This window comes from Megalobrama amblycephala, linkage group LG19 (genome assembly GCF_018812025.1).
Source record: "Megalobrama amblycephala isolate DHTTF-2021 linkage group LG19, ASM1881202v1, whole genome shotgun sequence".
NCBI classification, from domain to species: Eukaryota; Metazoa; Chordata; class Actinopteri; order Cypriniformes; family Xenocyprididae; genus Megalobrama; species Megalobrama amblycephala.
Window position 1 is genome coordinate 13,139,015 of NC_063062.1, and position 22,566 is coordinate 13,161,580.

General features: G+C 36.9%; 2 protein-coding genes across 5 annotated transcripts in view; one reads left to right on the top strand and one right to left on the bottom strand.

The window, feature by feature from the left end:
- The window catches only part of pgpep1l (pyroglutamyl-peptidase I like), a 60,048-nt gene extending 47,927 nt beyond the window's left edge, over nt 1-12,121 (top strand). For all 3 annotated transcript variants that reach the window (XM_048167787.1, XM_048167788.1, XM_048167790.1), the window contains one exon: nt 11,469-12,121. In XM_048167787.1, coding sequence (XP_048023744.1) covers nt 11,469-11,627 — 159 coding nt within the window. In that variant the 3' untranslated portion in view covers nt 11,628-12,121. The remainder of the gene's footprint in view (nt 1-11,468) is intronic.
- The window catches only part of igf1ra (insulin-like growth factor 1a receptor), a 128,941-nt gene that overhangs the window by 45,842 nt on the left and 60,533 nt on the right, over nt 1-22,566 (bottom strand). The window lies entirely within an intron of this gene.

Consider the following 22,566-nt stretch of genomic DNA (forward strand, 5'->3'; position numbering starts at 1 on the left):
AGTTGTGCTGTGTTGCCACAAGCAACCACTGTTTAGAGCAGCGGAGAAGTGAAAACGCGCTAGCAGTATGTCTGCTGTTTGGCAGTATTTCAGACCAGTAAAACGGCGACATGTCTCATATGCAATGCTGCAATTTCGAGTGGCACAAGTATTGGCAACTTTAACACAAATAACTTAATAAAGCATTTGAAGACGCGTCACCCCGTGCAACACAATGGTTACATAAAGGCTAATGCTGCGTTCACACCAGACGCGAATGAAGCGATAAGCGCAAGTGATTTACATGTTAAGTCAATGCAAAGACGCGAATTGACTTCCTGCGGCGAGATTCGCGTGAATGACGCGGTGCGAATTGAGCGATTCGGGCGTTTGACGCGCTTAAGATGGAGAAGGATGAGGCGTGCCAGCTTCATTCAAACAAAGAGAAAAGCTTTCAAAAGACAAATAAAGATGACCGACAAAATTGTTGGGTTTATTGTTCTGGATGACCAGCTGCTGTCAGTCGTCGAAAATGTGAGATTTTTATTTAACAAAATTGTTTCTGGACTTCAAGTTTTAAAGAGATTATTTTCTTATATAATTATATTCCTAGATTTATTTGTTGCACTGTTTTTATAGTTATATTGTAAAACTAATACACTTTTTTCAGTTTACAGTGTTAGATTTGTGGCTGCATTTGAAGTTCTTTTTCACTTAAAATAAATAAATAATATAACTGACAAATGTATGTCGTCAGATAATAAAAATACTCTAGTTCACTGTATGTTTTTGTTCTTGTTTTATTAAGGGATAAGTCTGAAGCACACCATAAATAATTCTATCAATTCATACAGGGCTAGTAGTATATATATATATACAGATACACACCCAGGTATCGGATCGGTACTCGGTATCGGCCGATACCCTGAGCTCAGGTATCGGAATCGGTATCGGGAATGGAAAAGGGGTATCGGAACATCTCTAAAATCATCCCAAACAAACCCACCCCTCTCTTCATTGCTCTGCCTCCAAAACGCACCCTCCAATCCAAACCACCCTGCTCCGAGTCGGTCTCGAACCCCGATCGCTGCTGGCAGGCAAGGCAAGTGCGCTAACAATGACACTGCATTCTCTAGCAGTCATCAGTGCGCAGTGGTTTACCTGCACAACTCTCACTAGCTGGCCTCTGTTACTCACGCAATGCTGGAGTGGATGTCTGTTTATAACAGCTGACATGCAACAAAATAATGCTTCACGAAAAAAGCAGCTTCAGACATTATTACTCACGTGTGAAGCAGAATCAAACGTCTGTTTTCAGGCCTTCCCGCTTAGCTCTCTCCAGTGCTGGAAAGCTTTTCTAATATTAATGTGTGTTCTAAAGCACTTGCCCAGTCATAAACCTTCATTCCAGTGATATTCTTTTGAGCTCTTTTGTTTTGTCTCATATCTCTCTTTCTGCAGTCTTTCTTCAAATCTCCCTTTTGCTCGTTCTGTCTCCTCGATCGTCATATGCCCCCTAATGCTGATTGGCTACAAGTTTGTTGTTGGTGTTGGTCTGACTAACTTCGAAAGAGTGTTCTTGAAATATGGCTTACCCCACCTTTAATCATGTCACATTTGTAATATATTAGTTACTTGGACTATCGTGTTACGTAGGGAGCTGTTCATGAAATCTGTGTTTGTTTTTTTGGGATGGAAGGGATGACTATGCCAATGAAGGAGTAGAGGAGCTAGATAACAATTAGACATTCAACCTGAATTAATCACAGCTTTCAGTTATCGCAGATTCCCACCATAATCAATGTCTACGTTGCACAGCGTGTATGTGAATGTGGGGGCGGAGGCATCAAGATAGGGGTGTGATCCTTTTGGGTAGGGGCGTGTTTGTTTTGGTTATTTCAAATATCAACAGCGTTTACCAGAAATCGCTTACTGCACCTTTAAACACAACATGGGCAACAACACAAAGGATTTAACAAGACTATACAACAGGGCCAAAATCTGAAGTCTGAGACAATTTTTTTTTTTTTAAATCATAAAAAAATTATATCATCTACATCGACCTTATTCACAGCAGTGCCATCATTGATATTTAACGGGAATGAAAGCGAGGCTGTGAGGGATAGACAAACATCTCTTCAGTGGGTTCTACTGTTATTTAATGTGTTTTTGGATCGTTCCTGCCAATGAAACACTGCAAAAATATCTTTCCAAGAAATTTCAGCAGACAAAAAACTCCAGACAACACGAGCTGTGGAAAATTATAAGTGATCTAGGAGCTTTATACAGCTTTTTACAGTGGATGCCATTGAAAACACGGTAAGTCCATCCCTCACAGCCTTGTTTTCATTCCTGCCATGGCACTGCGCTGAATAACTATAACAAGGAGTGAAAAGTTACAATTTTAAGATGATCAAAATAAACATTTATTTCATGTTAGATCTAAATAAAAAAAATACAAATGTATAAATAATATATATTTAAGTAATAAATAATTTAAAAACAAAACATAATGATATAAAATATCAAAATAAAAAATAAAATACTCTTTGGACTTACCCAGACAGCCAATCTCTCTTTCTTTAAGTACAACTCTAGTCTATGAAGTTTTATACAAACACACACCCAGACAGTGTTCAGTGCCAGTGTCACGCTAGGCTCCTACAAACCAGGCAGTTCTCGAAAATCGAACAGACATGGGCCACCACAGTCTGGCTGATTCAGAAAGAGGGGGAGGCGAGAAGTTTTATTTTGGTTTTCCACTGCTTTTGGAGGTGTTTCCTCTCAGCGCAAGAGTTTGCTAAAAATACTTGACTTCCCAGATTTGCTTCATTAAATGTGCTGTGTTTCCTGGCAGCCCTGCGCCTGCTCGCTGCCTGGCTGATGGGGGGTTAGAAAATACCCCACTGCTGTCCCGGAGCCACAGACTCACTTCACAAATCAACACACTCTCATACAGAAACACACACACACAACTTATTCACACTAAAATACCTGCTACGGGTGTGCGTAAACATTACAGTGCAAAATGCGGAATCACCTGTGAGGATGTGTAAACATCCATTTATTCATTATTCACTTTCATTGTATGGAAAAGAGCAGCGTGAACATTCTAATACACTTCTGATTTTGTGTTCTACGGACAAAAGCAAGTCTTTCAGGTTTGTAACGGCATGAGGGGTGAATAAATGGCAAGATTTTTATTATTGAGTGAATTATTCTTTTAAAAGGCACGCACACACACTCTCTCATGTGCACAGCAAGAGTCTTGTCTTCTCTCAGGCTCAATCAGGAGTCTTTGAGTTCAACGGAATGCTTCTGTCAAGTCTTGTTTCTGCAGACAGTCATCAATAGCTTTGCAGAACAACTTCAACACCGCTGGCACACTCTTCATCCTAGCAGGGCAAACACACACACTTTTCTAGCACAACATCTGGAGTCAAAATGCCACATCTACATTTTATGTTTACTTGAAGGAGACAGTAATCCAGCGTTTAGCGCATAAATATTTGGCCGACTTTTAAAGCGGATGTTGGCGGCAGTCGTATACTAGGCTCTTCCTTGAACCTAGATTAAATGATGCAGCAGCTTTACCCTCAAAAACTGACAAGGTCATTAGCAACCTGCTAATCTGACAGATGGTGGATAGCAAATCTCCAAATTGCGTTAAACGGTTTGTGGATGTCAGAAAGCATGTAATGTGCACAAGCATGGGGGAATATGAATAAGAGTCAAAATCAAAAGGGGAGAGATTTGTTAAATGTTAAGAAAGACCAAAGGCCAGATTTTATTAGATTATTATTGTTTTGCATTTTCAAATTTGTTTTTATTTTAATATTCCTTTCAAAATTTGCTTTACATTTCAGTTTTGTTTTTAATGAATGATAATAGCCAATAACCAATAATTGGCTGATATTATTAAAATATATAGTATCTATACTATTTTTGTCTAAATAAATTTAACATAAAACAAAAACTAAAATCAAGAGAACTTGTCGCATTTTATAAACTATAGTATGAAAAACGGATATTCATTTTGAGATTTGATAAAGACATTTAATAGTGTGTTTAAATAATAAAGGGGTACTTCACCGCTGGTAAAATGAGATTTCAATAAAACCTATATACAGTAGAAAGGTGAAAAAAATTTAAATTGGTGATACCTGACTAGAGAAAATAGACAAAAAAGGCTGTTGTCTTCATTTTTGCCAAATAGGTAGGAAAACTTCAACACCTATAATGCACTGAGCATGTTGCCATCCAAAGCCACTCCCACCAGTACTATGGATACACTTACCAGAGTCAAATACCCACTTGCTTTAGTAGGAAATACTTCTTAGCAAACTTTGTCATAATGGTGTCAACTTTTCATGGTGTCACAATGGAAAATCTGAAAAACCTCTGTGTTTGTATTCAACATTTCAAACTGGATGACCACGAACACTGTGTTTTTGGCCAAACGGAAGGGAAAAACTGAAAGAAACTGCTGTTCCGTCAGTACCTGCCGAAGCAAAACACTGTCGTGTACAGGTAAGAAAGCTGTTGCCATAGTGTTTCCTTCTTGCTGTTTAAAGAGTAGACATAGTTTGATACAATTTTCAATGATAAGCCTACCCTTACAATATCTGTTCTGTTAATAACCCTCTGTCGATCCAACTGTCCGGGATACAAAAATGTGGAAGTATAATCTGTAGGTTTCACGAAAGCCCTGGAGCTGTCGAAAGTCCGCCAGAATTTCTCGGTCAAGGAAGCACAGAGAACGAGTAAATATTGTTCATTTAAACATACTACCGACAATACAATGCGTGTTGAAAAATGACTGAAGTTACACTTGAAATTTTTGTGAGTTTTAGATGACGGCCAAGGTAATTTAAATGTAAAAATATGGGAAATGAAAATGAACATTTAAACAGCCAATATAAGCCTACATATATCCAATATTGACTGACATCAATAAATAATTGAAAAAAAAAAACCCTAATATGGTACAGATATATCTATGTTCTCTAGTTCCATTTCAGTTTTTTGGCTACTTGCACTACTTTGTTTTTGCATGCATTATTTTAATTTCAGTTAAAGGTAGGGTAGACAATGTTTTCATAAACACTTTTTGTCATATTGGTTGAAATTCTCTTCACATCCTGATACCAATCAATAATAGAAGTGGTTTAAATATTAAAATATGTACATATATCTTCTGTGGAAGTCTTAGGACCAAAAAGTATTTATCCAATCATTGCATTTCGTTCGAATAGAATTTCCCACCTGCCTGTCAACCTGTATTTGCATACCCCCGTGCAGACATCACGTCATCAGTGTGTTTCATGAGGCTATGCAGAGCTGTAGACAAGACAGTCACCAAACACCAAAAAGTTCCTCCTGAACCAAAACGAGATTATGCTGCTTTCAAGCCATTTCGTAAATTACCATAATTAAGAGATGCCAACACATGACATTTGTATGACAACACTATAAATGCCATACAAATCTGCAGCAGTCAGGTGGTAAAAGTTAGCACTCCAAGTTATTTACATTCATTATTATTGTAATGTTATGTGCTATGTAATTTAATGCCATCTCTTGTGAGGCTTTGCAGACTCTGCTTTGGCTGTTCGTGTGGTTTGGAGAGCGCCCTGAAGGGAGGGGGTGGGATTTTATGGTTTCAAAGCTAGCTTGCTATTGCTAACCTCTCTGAAACTGCCTACCCTACCTTTAACAAAACATATTTGTTTTTAAAACAAAACTTTTTGTTTGTTAGTTTTACTTTACAATAAAATAAGCAAAATGTGTGTGAACACTTAAACGAACATCCTTTGAAGTCTCTGTTTCTTTTCCTGATGAAAAACATGCTGACAGACTGCTACATTTGTCTGCGGTGCTCCTTGCCTCTGCCTTGCCGCGTCTAGTTTTGGGTCGTTGCAAAGCGTGCGTGCCTCTGCTGCTGCTCTGGCCAGCGTCCCCGACTTCAAGAGGGCGACTGGTGGCTACTTATTCATCATCTGGCACCACACACACATATATACAGACTCCTCTGCTCCTTTATTTATTTTGGGAGAGGAGCAGAGAGGTTGTGTGTGTGGCCCGTTTTTGTTCTCAGAGAGGGACAAGACCCGAGGCACAATCACCCTCAGAGGCAGCAGCTGGCTTTAGTGAGCTGAGCAAGCTCGACCTCCCCTCTTCCTTTCAGAGCTTTGTTTTTCTGTGCTTTCATGTGAAATGGACTGATGAGATTCTGTCTTTATTGATAAGTGGGACACAGAACCATGGGTTCAAACCCAGAGCCAAAACGCCACAGGCCCAATTTCACTTGAAAGCCGACACAGCGATCTTATTTCACCAACTTTCATTATGCCAAAATGTGTTCATGACACAAACACTATAATATCAAAGATAAAGGTAGAGCTAATATTCATAAATGCTTATGAGTGTAAAAAGGTCAAACAGTTATCTCTGGTAAGGACTATACTTATTTGAATGACAAATTATGTCTTGGTCATATTTCACCTGACAATCAGTTGAAGAGAATAAGAAACTATCTTTGGATGTAGAAAACAAAGCAATAAGATTTTTTGAAATTAACAATTTAAAAAAAATTTTTTTTTAAAAAGCTTAGAAGGCAGTACTAAACTACCGCAATGTATGAATGCTTATATTTGATAAACATTTTATTTTGTCACTAGTATAGAAATGAAAATGTAAATATTTTGCATTATGGTGATAAAAGTAGGATAAGAGAAATAATTGTCATGAATTTTAAGTCACAATGCAAAACTCATTTGTCTTTTTTTTTTTTTTGCAAAATATAATTTCTTTTTTCTCTTTTGATTATGGGCTGAAATTAATTATGCGAGATTCATCCGCACACAAACCAACGTAAACAGCAGGGAAGCTGTGATTGCAATACTCTGTTATTGCCCCCTGTTGTTACGGAGGACTGTGAACTACACCATAAGGCTTACAGTTGGGATTAAAAAGATTTGATTACACTAAGCAGCTGTTTTACTGTGATAAACAATGATCCTTGTAATAGATTGTCCTCATTAACTTCACGGCTAAATAAGGCAATGCAGTTACACATGTGCAGCTGAGTGTGAAAAAAAGGGTAGTGTTTATGGTCTGTATTAATCAGACTGTGTGTCAACCCTCTCACCAAATCTGCAGAACACATACCGTTCAGTCCTCATCAGTCAATATGCGTCTCCTCAAAGGGACAGTTTATACAGAGAATGTTTGCACCATTAAATTATTAAATCAAGCTTTAACATTTCAGATTCAATATCTAAAACTGAATTGTTCTCAAATTGTAATAGCAAAAGTACAATTCATAATTTAGGCATGTAGTTTTAGGGCTTGTGCTCTGCAGGGAAATCAGATGTTATAAGTACTGACACTGACAATGGCCATTTCCTCTCACATCTACTTGTAACACTGATGCAGAGGGACTGTTTAAACGGATGAGAAAGAAACAACTTCAAAATAGTGCCTGAATCAAAATAACGGAGAATATGAGAGAATGGAATATTGCTTGCTTAAAATGAACCCAAAGTATGTTGGAAATTAACATTTATTAATATGTTTAATAAATGAACATTTATTAATAAGTTTAATGATTAAATAATTAAACAATAAACATTTATTGAATGGCTTGTTAATAAATGTTCACCCTTTGATTATTACTGTTATGTGTCTGATTTTTAATTTCCAACCTATTTTGGGTTTTATTTTAAGCCAGACATTTAGTAATTTTTAAACAATAGTTGTGTTAAATAAAACTGCCCAGCGCGCTGGCCAAACATTTAACCCAACCACTGGGTTAAAACAACCAATTGCTGGGTTTGTTCGTTTTCGACCCAACTTGGGTTGTTTTTAACCCAGCATTTTTTTTAGAGTGTACTTGTTTGAAATGGTTAACATTGCATAATTTGAATTGTACTTATTTATTTTTTTAATAGTATGCAGTGTATATTGTGCAGTTAGTATTCCATTCCAAACATAGTCACTGTGTGTGTACTGTGATGAGGATGGAACAGGACAGCTGACAGCCCTTAAATGCTCTATGGTGCGCGTTTCTCATTGGCTGACAGTGACATCATTATTCTATTCTCCTGTTTCACCTCCTCTTTTCAGAGTTTGTTTACTTGTCTCTCTCTCGCTTTCTCTCTCATTCTCATGTCAGAGCTGGTACAGGGGCCATAAACCACAAGACACAAGGGAAATTGAAAGGCAAACTTAATAAACAGCAGAAATCAAACCATATCATTTAGGATACAGTTTCTTCTTTACCAAAATCATTCAAATACACCAACAACTACAGTGTGACATGCACAGGGAGAGAGAGAGGTGATCATTGGATGATTTAGACAGGCCTCCACCGCTGGCAGCATTGATCTCTGTAGCAGACAGGTGTCTCTTGTCTGGCAGTGCCGGCAGGATGATGGATAGACGGATGGATGGAGGGAAGGCGGGTGTTTGACAGAGCGAGTCAGCCAGTCTGGTAAGCCTCGTCTGGCCCCCCCATCCCAAAACAGATTAGCCCTTAGTCAGATTAAGGGGGAGATTTTGCGAGAGCTCTGCGTAAGGAAGAGGTGAAATGTGCTCGGAGCACGACAGGAGGAATCAAGGGGTTAGAAGCACGTGGCTGATCGTGGGGTGGGGGGGGGGGTAGCTGTATGCGGAAAAGCAGAGCAAGGCAGATGGCCAAATCACCTCTTCAGTTCACTCCTCGTCTCATGTCCAGTCTCCTGGGGTTGTGCGAATAAACATAATAGATTTTCGAATTTAATTTTGGTTTCCAATGATTATGAAAACAAGATTATCGAGGCAAAACCATTATTGCGCCGCTGCCACATTGCGGTACACTTTCTTTCCTCCCTAAAAGCTAAACTTAACATCCCAATCAAGCGAGTGTTGTAAAATGCAGTCTACTGTTGCTAAACTGCGGGACGTGCCTGATATTAATCAGTGTTATTAAAAGCAAATTAAGCTGCGAATTTGTGCGAAAGAGACATTGTTCCCCAGGTGGCTTTCTGTGCACGCGCTCTGAGACGGAAAAGAGTACGCATAAGCAAATGGGCCTCAACAGTCAAATGGCCTAAACACAAAAATAGCAAAATACTGTTTTGGTAAATATCCTCGTAAACAGTCGGTTATGTCTTAAGTGAATGTAAACGGTTGAGAAAGAAAACGCATGTGTAGCAGTATGTTGGATCCGTGCACTGTCTTAAAGGATTGGTTCACTTTTAAATAAAAATTACCAAATGATTTACTCACCCTCAAGACGTAGGTGTATATGACTTTCTTCCTTAAGACGAATACAATCAGAGTTATATTAATAATCACCATGATGCTCCCAAGCTTTATAATGGCAGTGCACAGAAACCACCAGTTTGAAGCTCAAAAAAGTGCATCCATCCATCATAAACGTACTCCACACGGCTCCGGGGGGGGTGTTAATAAACGCCTTCTGAAGAGATGCGTTTGTGTAAGCAAAATATCTATATTTAACATGTTATAAAGTAAAATAACTAGCTTCCACTAGATCGCCTTCCGTATTCAACTTACGAAGAAAGCGTAAGGCCTCTCGCAGTTCAAAAAGCTCACGCAACGTCAGTTAAGCTTTTTTCATAAGTTGAATACGGAAAGGCGGAAGCACATTTGTACGAGGCATTTTAACCCTTTAAGACCTGAAGTTTTTTTTTTTTTTTCTGAGCGACATACACAAAAGTAAAGACTGTAGCAAGGAGAGTCAAAAGGTAGGTACCATTTGATATCAACACTTTTTACATTTTTAGAAAATATAAATTACATTACATTACATTTTCATGCTGAGAAACTGCTGATATAATTTTGACATGGAATAACTCAGGAAGGCAATAAGAACGGAGAACATTTCTTTTTTGGTAATGCTCTCCTATATGTGAGCTGCATCTGGTTCAAATTTTGTGGTGATAGCATAAAGTATAGTTGCATAAAGTGCTATTCATTTTTTCGCAGCTAGATGGCGCCCACGGGTGGTAAACTCCGGTTTAGAGGCACTTCTCAGCACTCGTTAGGAGTTTTTCAAATGATTAGATGCATTAAAAAGCTGAGTTTCTAAGCTTTAAAATTATATATATTTTGTGTTATTCCACATTGGAAAGCGAACATGGATGGGTCCGGGAATATTGGATACACACTGCATACCAAAAAGATGAGAGACATGTTTTTAGCCAAGTATGTTACATCATTCCATGAGTAATATCTTGTGATCAACGCAATATATATTATATTAATTTTGGGTTCATTTTAATCATGAGAATATGCTTTAAATGATGATGTGCCATTGTGTCTATGATGTGTCTATGATCTGTGCATTTTTTATGAAGTTATGAGCACGTGAAATCTACGTGCTGTTTTTGTTGTAAATGCATATTACTCAGACTCATTAGAGGGCGAAAACAATGCAACAGGAGCATGTGGGAGGCTTCATATGAACGTGTAAAGTTTCTGGTTTTGTATGCAAAAAGAATTTTTGTGCTACCTATATGGGTTTAGTTTTTATTGGCTCTTAAAGAGAGACACGCAAATGGGAGTGCGGTCGCTCCATCCGGTCTTAAAGGGTTAAGAGACTCTAGTTTAAACGAGTACGAACACATTTTTATTGCTCATAATGTCTGGAGAGAAATAGCGCAGACTATGGACAAAGATGAAACTTTTTTTAATGAATGTGTTGAACACATCAACATCAAATGGTATACTATGCATTTGGTGTAAAAACCAAAGTATACTTTGCGCTTTAGTCTGATTCTGTTACTAATTTATCGTATGACTTGAGAAGTCTTGGAATATAGAGTTAAATAAGCCAGTACAGAGTTTTTTTGGCCTTTTTGAAGTTTGAAATCTCCAGGTCCCATTTATTGTAGTAGAGCGACGAACACATTTCTTTCAATATTCCTACTATTCTGTGCTCCACAGAATAAAAAAAATTCATACAGGTTTGGAACAACATGAGACTGAGTAAATGATGACAGAATCTTAATTTAGGTGATCTATCCCTTTAAGGCAAGGAGGAGGCAGACAAGTGAGAAGCAACATAAAGACTGAAAGGGAGATGAAGCAAGAGAGATGGAGAGAGGCTAAAAAGAGAGAAAGACTGAATAAAAGGAGAGAGAGGGAACAACAGACAGCCACAGGAAAGCATTAAGCCCCCACCACGTCGCAAACACAGGACTTCCAGAAATGATTGAAACAGAATAGCCTCCGCTTCCACCCCCCAACAAACAAAAGCCCCCATTGTGCAATGTTGTGCCACGAACACAGCTAGGGGAAACATAGGAGCACTGAAAAAGCAAGAAGTGACCCCCCTTCCCCCCACTCCCCTACTCTCCACCCCAGCCCCCGGTTCCCTTCTCTCTCTCAACTGTGACAATGACAAGGCAATGCAGCACCACTGAGCTCTAGCCCACTGCAGGGCCTCCAAACTGAAAAATATGCCCTTTGTCTCCCTGTAGACTGAGACCTCACACACACTCAGCTTGATGGGAGAGGAGCAGTACTGGGTTCAACCAGACGGGGGCCAAAGACACTCTCTGGCATCTCAGAAACAGAAGGAGCGCGAGAGTGATGCTTCAGGCAACTACACTGTATCATTATACACAAACGAACAATAAGTAGTAAAGAAAACGCCTGTGATTCAGAACGACGTGGAGGTATTTATGACAAACAAACACAGATCCCCCCCGAGGATATGGTTTATGCCCATCCCAGATGAACTAACAAATAGGCACGTAACAAACAAAAATGATTCTTAACAGAGATCCTTGTGCAACCTCTTTGGATCACTACATCACGATCAGACTGTACAAAAAGTTCAGAAGATTAATCAAGCTGACTACACAAGAACATACTGCTCATACAACATAAAATAATATGCAGCTGGAAAGTATCCTATAAATTAAACAAACAAATAAATCAATATTTATATGATTTAAACTTCAGTAGCAAAAACACTGTTTAGTTGGTAAGTTCAATTCATTTTTGTGAATCGATTAAATTATTTGATCAAATCTGAGTAAATATTCTGATTCAGCAATTAATTTGCCTCATCACTCAGAATTATTTATTTATTTATTTATTTATTTATTTATTTATTTATTTATTTATTTATTTATTAATTATACACACACAAAACACAAATACATACAAACGTATGTATGTATATACATAGAAACCCGATTCCAAAAAAGTTGGGACACTGTACAAATTGTGAATAAAAACAGAATGCAATGATGTGGAAGTTTCAAATTTCAATATTTTATTCAGAATACAACATAGATGACATATCAAATGTTTAAACTGAGAAAATGTATCATTTTAAGGGAAAAATATGTTGATTTTAAATTTCATGGCATCAACACATCTCAAAAAAGTTGTGACAAGGCCATGTTTACAACTGTGTGGCATTCCCTCTTCTTTTTATAACAGTCTGCAAACGTCTGGGGACTGAGGAGACAAGTTGCTCAAATTTAGGAATAGGAATGTTGTCCCATTCTTGTCTAATACAGGCTTCTAGTTGCTCAGCTGTCTTCTTTGGCGCATCTTCCTCTTTATGATGCGCCAAATGTTTTCTATGGGTGAAAGATCTGGCCATTTCAGTACCCAGATCCTTCTTTTACGCAGCCATGATGTTGTAATTGATGCAGTATGTGGTCTGTTGGAAAATGCAAGGTCTTCCCTGAAAGAGACGACGTCTGGATGGCAGCATATGTTGTTCTAGAACTTGGATATACCTTTCAGCATTGATGGTGCCTTTCCAGATGTGTAAGCTGCCCATGCCACACGCACTCATGCAACCCCATACCATCAGAGATGCAGGCTTCTGAACTGAGTGCTGATAACAACTTGGGTTGTCCTTGTCCTCTTTAGTCCGGATGACATGGCGTCCCAGTTTTCCAAAAAGAACTTAAAATTTTGATTCGTCTGACCACAGAACAGTTTTCCACTTTGCCACAGTCCATTTTAAATGAGCCTTGGCCCAGAGAAAACGCCTGCGCTTCTGGATCATGTTTAGAAATGGCTTCTTTTTTGACCTATAGAGTTTTAGCCGGCAACGGCGAATGGCACGGTGGATTGTGTTCACCGACAATGTTTTCTGGAAGTATTCCTGAGCCCATGTTGTGATTTCCATTACAGTAGCATTCCTGTATGTGATGCAGTGCTGTCTAAGGGCCCGAAGATCACGGGCATCCAGTATGGTTTTCCAACCTTGACCCTTACGCACAGAGATTGTTCCAGATTCTCAGAATCTTTGGATGATATTATGCACTGTAGATGATGATAACTTCAAACTCTTTGCAATTTTTCTCAGAGAAACTCCTTTCTGATATTGCTCCACTATTTTTTGCCGCAGCATTGGGGGTATTGGTGATCCTCTGCCCATCTTGACTTCTGAGAGACACTGCCACTCTGAGAGGCTCTTTTTATACCCAATCATGTTGCCAATTGACCTAATAAGTTGCAAATTGGTCTTCCAGCTGTTGCTTATATGTACATTTAACTTTTCCGGCCTCTTATTGCTACCTGTCCCAACTTTTTTGGAATGTGTAGCTCTCATGAAATCCAAAATGATCCAATATTTCAAAATGTCTCACTTTCAACATTTGATGTTATCTATATTCTATTGTGAATAAAATATAAGTTTATGAGATTTGCTAATTATTGCATTCCTTTTTTATTCACAATTTGTACAGTGTCCCAACTTTTTTGGAATGTGTATATATATATATATATATGTGTGTATATATATATGTGTGTATATATATATATATGTGTGTATATATATATATATATATATATGTGTGTATATATATATATATGTGTGTGTGTATATATATATATGTGTGTGTATATATATATATATATATATATATATATATATATATATATATATATATATATGTGTGTGTGTGTGTGTGTATATAAAACTTTCTTTCTGGATCTCGAATCTGATTCTGAGCCGTTCTATATTCTAGTGATAACAGCACTCCTACCTTTTCTTGTATCACTCCGCTTGAAGTGACTGTCATGGCAGCCGAGCAAATCCACCATATTTATTTTTTTACAAATACTACACTTGTTTTACCATGAACTGTAGTTTTAAGAGTTTTTTTAAGCGAGAATGTAGTTGTTTAGACCTGAAATATGTGACTCATATTTAATCATAGCGCCTATTTCACAATTTGAAATTCAATCATAGCGCCTATTTCACAATTTGAAGACGGTTTTGGAAATGCAAGCTCCAGGCCGTCGGTGCTCGTGTACCCGCAGAGAACAGCTTCATCTCGGCCAGTGCTACAGGGATTTGCCGCTGGCTCTTACAGTGGTTAAATATGAGATATAATTCAATTTGGGTACATAAAACAGGCAATATTTGGTCTTATTAATCTATTACTTGTTCCTGAGCAAATCAAATTGGGCTATGTTAAATGTAATAATTTAATATTAAGGCTATATTTAACTTACATCCTGTAGAGCACTGCTTTTGTACGTTTGACTGAATTGTTCAATTGTGTTTATTTCTTGTTGTCATTTATAATGGCTATTGTTGTTAATTTAAATATTGTTGTTCAATAAATATTATTTTATATAAATAATATGTTGTATTTGCTATTGAGAAAGGGTCCATTAGTGTGTAATATGAATTCTGAGTGAAAGTTATATTAATACTCCATTAGATGGCGGCAAACTTTACGAGTGAATGATTGAGTCAGTCGCAAGAGATTTTTAAATTGAAAGGGACTTTGTTATAACTGTAAAAAAGACAAATACAAAGATGCTTTCCTCAGCAGACATTCAAATGGATTTTTATAATGGATATAATATTATGGACATCGACCTGCAGAATGAATGTTATATCAGACACAGGTAATGCTCGCTTAGGCGATCTCTCTCTCAGTAATACTGTACAAAATACAATGAGTTTCAATGGAGGGACTCAACATGGCTACTCGTGTGATATTGCTTACACACACACACACACACACACACACACACACACACACATATATATATATATATATATATATATATATATATATATATATATATATATATATATATATATATATATATATATATATATATATATATATATATATATAAGACCAGAGCATCAGAGCATGTGTGAGTGTTGTGTGTCGTACAGTGACTGTTTAGCTGCACTCACTTTGAAGCAGACCAGCATCTCCTCTGGGAGTCCGTTGAAAGCCTGAACACTGCTCACTGCCTGGAGCATCTACGGATTCATTCATGCTTTGCAATCAATGGCTTAACTGAACAGGCACACACATACACATCCATCCACCCATACATACACACAGCTCGCTTACAAGAGCTCTTTTAATAGGGTGTCTGAAAAAGGATCTTCCTGTATTCTTTACATTTCTGTAAAATGCACAGAAAAGAGGAGGGGCTCATTCACAGGTCTGTTCACACCGAGCTTTGTTTATCCCACCAGAACAAATACTGATGCAGTTGATTGTCAGATGGGTGTGCATGTGGAAACTACACACAAACAAAGGGCTCTGTCTGTCTTAATAGAATACAGGGAACTACCTGAAAGCACAAGCAGCAGCATCACGTGTCTTTCTTCCACAGCTTGGCTCATCAGCAGTACCACGGATGAATTTTCCAACAAATTATCCAGCTGGAAAAACCACAACTAAACCCTCCTTGTCAAATATGAGCTAAATGACGGGCTTTAAGTTAGAACTAAAAAGATTGATAATATTCCATCAAACAGGTCTTCAGTGATTGCAGTGCCAGGGCTCAAGGACTTTTTTAATTTTTTTCAGGCTAGTAGCTTATATTTGTACTTGGCCAGCCAGGCAATATTTTCAGTAGCCCCACAACAAACAAAAAAAAATTATAACTTAACAATGCTTAGCTTAACAATGTTAAATTCACAACAATGCTCAATGTCACAAATCAAAGGTTTGTTTGTGAGACATAAAAACAATACCAACATACGCAAGATGTAATTACAACACCGAACGAGCCTCAGGTCACCGGGTCATCATTATTGTTGAGCCTTGTATGAACTCATCTTGTTTGTCAATGCTGACTATAATTCCTACAGTAAACAATGAAGTCACAGTTGATCAAATTTATCATGGTTTACACTGGCACCAAGCCATGTGAAGAAAACAAACCATCTGCAGTCACACCTTGTGAAAAATCCTCATCAGGTGCCAATAAACAACGGTTCAACAATGAACGGATAGTCTTACACACCGCGTGTACAGTGGAATCAGTCATTCTTTTATATATATAGAACTGGTCGTTTTCAATCAGCAGTAAGTCATTTGTTATCTGTCTATAATAGAAACAGAAACAGGTGGTGAAAGAGAAATTCAACAACAGGATCAACAATGTCAGTTCAATCCATCTCACATAAACGAGACCTGCTAACAACAGGCTGCTACCAGAGCACAGGATCAGAGAGAGAGAGAGAGAGAGAGAGAGAGAGAGAGTGGGAGTACGATCCATCAATCAAAGATACTTATCGAGAGAAATTAGCTAACTTTTGACGCCACAAAGTCAGATTACACTGTGTACGTTTGTCTAACACAGATCTTGCTTAAAGGGTATTTTAGACAGAAATGAATCATTTACTCCCCCTCATGTCATTCCAACCTTGAACAAAGACAAATGAAGATGTTTTGCAAGAAGAACTGCTGCTTGGACATTCTGCTAAACATCTCCTTTTGTGTTCCACAAAAGAAAGTCTTTGAAAAAATAAATAAGAATGATTATTTATATGGTTAAAATTAAATTAAGAAATGAAATAAAAATAAATAAAATTATGCATATGCCATTACACAGTTGTTTATCCTCAGTGTGTGTTTGGAAGCTGCAAAACAACTCCAGACCAGCAGCTTGAAGGCAAATTCCACAGCAGCCCATTCCGCCCGCAGGCTAACATTCTTGCAGCCGGGTGTGAGGAGCGCCAGCCGCACCTGAAGCCTTTTAATGACTACATGCCTTTTCCCATCTCCTGTTGAATCTGAACCAAACTCACCTGCCTGCAAGCTCTCACTGCTCAGGAATGACACTTTTAATAAGCCACGCCACCATGCTCTTCTGCATTTCAAGCAAAAAAGATCACTGAAAAGTCATGCTCTGTGTGGAATATGCCCTTAGATTTCATAAGAAGCATTAGAAAATGTATACAAATAAAACATCATCAATAAAAACAAAATTCAACATTATCCCAATTAGATTTCCTTTTTTTTTATGGAACATAAAATTAAATTTTGTAGAATTGCCCTTTTCATTAAACAACAGTAGACAGTGATTTAGACTGTTAACTAGGGCTAGGTTCAAAATATCAATTTCTCAATATGAATTGAACCGATATCGATTCTCAAATCCAGAGAATTGATCTTTTATGCAGTTTTCAGTTGATGAATGAACAAAGCTTTGTATCGAACCTCCCATCCAACAAATCGCAATAAGCTTCGTGCTGTAACTTTTTATATGAAACGAAGTCTCAGCTTTCAAATTCTATCAATTTTAGTAAGAAATTCAAAAAATAAATTCTGTTTTTGAACTCTTTAATGTGGCGTGACAGATTGCTGTAGCGCCTTATTTCAAACGAAGCAGCAGAGCGGCATGTGAACAAATCATGTCTTCCGCTTCACTACCAGTTACAGTACGCAATAAACATGAATGAACATCAGAAGGTATGTTGAAAAATACAGTACAACTTACTAAAATCTGTATCACATCTCATGTAATAGCTTAATGTTTTGACCGCAGAAAGACGTCAATAAAAAAGCTTGTAGACAAATGTCAAGTAATGTTGCATTTACCTCAGGAAAGCCATTCAGTGACCATAAACTCGTTAGTTAGCTAGAAAAACTCTATAGAGGGACATTTTACATACATGCACCATATTGCATATTCATTGAATTTTTACTTAACCTGTTCTATTTAAAGTACAGTACAGTCCAAAAGTTTGGAACCACTAAGATTTTTAATGTTTTTAAAAGAAGTTTCGTCTGCTCACCAAGGCTACATTTATTTAATTAAAAATACAGTAAAAAACAGTAATATTGTGAAATATTATTACAATTTAAAATAACTGTTTTCTATTTGAATATATTTCACAAAGTAATTTATTCCTGTGATGCAAAGCTGAATTTTCAGCATCATTACTCCAGTCTTCAGTGTCACATGATCCTTCAGAAATCATTCTAATATGCTGATCTGCTGCTCAAGAAACATTTAATGTGTACAATTGTACAAAATATTTGTGTACAATATTTTTTTTCAGGATTATTTGATGAATAGAAAGTTCAAAAGAACAGTGTTTATCTGAAATCTAATCTTTTGTAACATTATAAATGTCTTTACTGCCACTTTTGATTGATTTAATGCATCCTTGCTGAATAAAAGTATTAATTTCTTTAATTTCTTTTCAAAAAAATTAAAATAAAATTCTTACTGACCCCAAACTTTTGAACGGTAGTGTATAATGCTACAGAAGCTTTGTATTTCAGATAAATGCTGTTCTTTTGAACTTTCTATTCATCAAGGAATCCTGAAAAAAAAGTACACAACTGTTTTCAACATTGAAAATAATCATAAATGTTTATTGAGCAGCAAATCTCAAAAATCTTAGTGGTTCCAAACTTTTGGACTGTACTGTATGTCTGAATAAATCAGTCATGTTTTTATGACAGACACTTTTGTTTGTATTTAAACATTATATAAAAGTATAAAAGTGTCATTAAAAAGTTATGTTATTATTATAAAAACTTGTGAGTCATTTAAAATATAAGTAGCCTGCAAAGCAGTTCATTTTAACCTTTAATATTATAGCAATGTGGCAAGGCTTCCCTGTAGCTAGTTTACAGCATTAGTTAGATATATTTTTTTCCTTGGGAAATTTTGTCTTGTACTGTAACGGACACATACCAAAACTAATCATTATTGAATAAAATGTAATTGAAATTGGAACGGAATTGCAAGTTTGTAAATCTAATCGAATTGTGAAATTTGTGTCAATACCAATTGAATCTTAAAGTATCAAAACACATTCTTATGACTCCTGCACCATATTCCAATGCAAGGTTATGGGTTTGATTCCCAGGGATCGCATGAACTGATAAAATGTACAGTACAGTCCAAAAGTTTGGAACCACTAAGATTTTTAATGTTTTTAAAAGAAGTTTCGTCTGCTCACCAAGGCTACATTTATTTAATTAAAAATACAGTAAAAAACAGTAATATTGTGAAATATTATTACAATTTAAAATAACTGTTTTCTATTTGAATATATTTCACAAAGTAATTTATTCCTGTGATGCAAAGCTGAATTTTCAGCATCGTTACTCCAGTCTTCAGTGTCACATGATCCTTCAAAAATACTTTTTTTTTCAGGATTCCTTGATGAATAGAAAGTTCAAAAGAACAGCATTTATCTGAAATACAAAGCTTCTGTAGCATTATACACTACCGTTCAAAAGTTTGGGGTCAGTAAGAATTTTTATTTTTATTTTTTTGAAAAGAAATTAAAGAAATGAATACTTTTATTCAGCAAGGATGCATTAAATCATTCAAAAGTGGCAGTAAAGACATTTATAATGTTACAAAAGATTAGATTTCAGATAAACACTGTTCTTTTGAACTTTTGAACTATATAATAGTTTTATGTGAGAAACAGACTAAAATTTAAGCTGCTGAAAATCTTGCATTTTCACCATGAATTTTCAATTTGGGGCAAAATTATGCACATCTGAAGTATCTTTTCAGCATTTGTCACTTTTCTGTGATATTTTTGCCCCAAGCCCTGATTATTTTATGAGTCTGTTGTGAGCTTGTGTGGCCTTTATTTGAACTTACTAAACCAAGGCCACGACTTCAATGCATGACAAAACAACTGCTTTCTCCAAAACGACACGTGTCCGCTGAAGAGCAGAGGGGTGCTAATGATGAACCAGGAGCTCAGGCCAGCTCTCCTCTATAATTTTCTCCTTGTCCTGTTTCAGGATCTCTGCATGCCATCTCCACAAACCAATATCAGATTCAGATCTCAAAAAACTGTATATGGTTCTTGTAATTGTCTGAGTCTCACCTTTTCCTATGTTCTAAATAAATACTTTCCTGCGTCGCCACAGCTTACTCCATTATGAATGCGATCAAATATGTTGAGTCTTTATCTATCTAAAACAACACGATCAGGACGGGTGGAATTTGCTTCTGTGACCTTCACGCAATGTTTCCACAGAACATAACCGTGAATTTATTACAAGTGCAATCCCGGGGTGTATCCTAGGGCTAAGTGCCTTGTTCAAGGGCACAGCAGAAATGGCTTGTGTCTCTTTCCTTGCGGGGATCAAACCAACCAGTCTTATGTCAGAGTTATTATTGTAAATAAGAAAAACTGAAATAAAAAGAAACTTTGTAAAAACAACGAACTAAACAGCAAATACAAAGATGCCAGATTTAGAGAATACGCATTCTACCAGCAAATTTGGCTCTTAAGACAAAGCCTGAATTGTGATGAAATATATAAATCTGGCCATTCATCCCATGAATACAGAGAAAAGGCAACAGACAGTAGAGTACAATGCTTAATCAAAGCCAGAAACAGAAAGAAATCAAGCTGTGGGGAATGAATTAGGTCCTGTATAGAGGCAGATGGATGTACAGGTAAACCGTGTGTGTAAACAGCCATGATAGTAACAGAATATGATTATCAACAGTTGAATATCAGTATAGTTTTATTTAATGACATATCAGCATCTGTGGCCATCTTCAATTAAAAAAAAAAAGAAAAAAAAGTTTAGTTGAATACTTTAAACCTTTGTTTACTGTCTTGATACAGATTGCTGGTCTTATTGTACGGGATTCCTCAACACCTTACTCCGTATTGTTCCAATGAAAGTGATGCTGCATCTCTTCATATGATCTTCATTCATAAGGAGGCTGTTCCATCTTCCTGTCTGTCTCTTTCTAATGCTTACCCTGCTTTCTTCTCCTCTCATGTACATACACATAATAACATATTTAAACACAAATATTATATATATGTACACTACCGTTCAAAAGTTTGGGGTCAGTAAGATTTTTTAATGTTTTAAAAGATGAAAAGTATGAAAACAAACGGTGAATGTACCTAGGCCATGCTGTACAAGCAAAAAAGAAAATAAAGCATTCGCATTCTCATGTTTCGGATAACTTAGATCATGTGCCTTTCCAGCAGCAGCTCACTCTGTGTCTTCCACTATTTTCCATATGCGTTATGTCTATAACAATGGGTGACATGACTGGCTGAAGGTTTCCGAGCACAGCGCACAGATGCGACTAAGTGATAATCAAATTCGTTGTTGATTATTTATCAATAATAATTGATTTCATCGATTAGCTGTTGCTATATTATATACATATATATATAAAAATTAACGTCATTCTCTCTGACTCTCGTCCCTTCTATTTCACACTCCGTCTCCAGCTGCTGGCACTGGGATTTATAGACCAAGGACCACAGCCAAGTTTGACAGCCAGTGGGAGAAGGGGGGGGCTGGTTTTTGTTTTCCTATTTTTCTATCCTTCCTTTTCATCTCAGGCTTTTCAAAGTGTCTCTTTCTGTGAGCAATTACACACATGCTCTGATAAACAGACAAGTTGTTTTCATCACTGACAACCTCTGCTGTCTCTCCCTCCCTCTCTCTATCTCTTGCTGTGCTGCAAAAAAAATGTTATATCTCCACAGCCTCAGAGAGACGGACATTCAGCCACTGTCGGAGAGGAAAGGGCGATGAGGCTGACACCTCAACGGACAGCAAAGAGAATGTCTCTGTGCACCAAAATTTTTAATGTACGAATTGAGTTTGAGATTTAATCATAGTGTGAGAAAGTTTTTTTTTTTTTACATGAAAAGTCATACATTATATAAATATTTATAAAGACACAACACAAAAAACAATTAATTAATGAATTACATGTTCAAAAATTTGGGGTTGGTAAAATGTAATTAGTTAATAGTAATTAAAAGGTAGTTATTGTTAATATTAATGTTTATGAAAGAAGTCTCTTATGCTCACCAAGGCTGCATTTATTTGATCTAAAATTTTGTTTCCAAGATGGCAAAGCTGAATTTTCAGCATCATTATTCCAGTCTTTGTTTTTGTGGAAACTGTAATACATTTTATGTATTACATTTTATTTTAAATAGAATTTCCACAGATCGGAAAAGTGATAATTAATTGAACACGCAACCTCAAAACCAGATCGCTCCCATTACTATGAGCTATTCTGAAAAAATTATGTGGTGAAGACATTATCCTGCCCTCTCAGTGTGCTTTTACAGTATTAAATACTCCTGGAATTCCAAGCTGGATTGATACTTTATTAGTTCCATAAGGAGAGATTTTTGTAGAATTCCTTTGCCGCTTTGGAAAACAGCCCACTGTGACAAAAGCAAGCAAGCACACACGGAGAACACCATAAAAACAAACCCAACGGAGGTTCATTCCAGGCTGGCTGAGTGGCTTATGAAATGATCAATCAAAAAGGTGAGCGCAGACACAGCGACAAAACAAA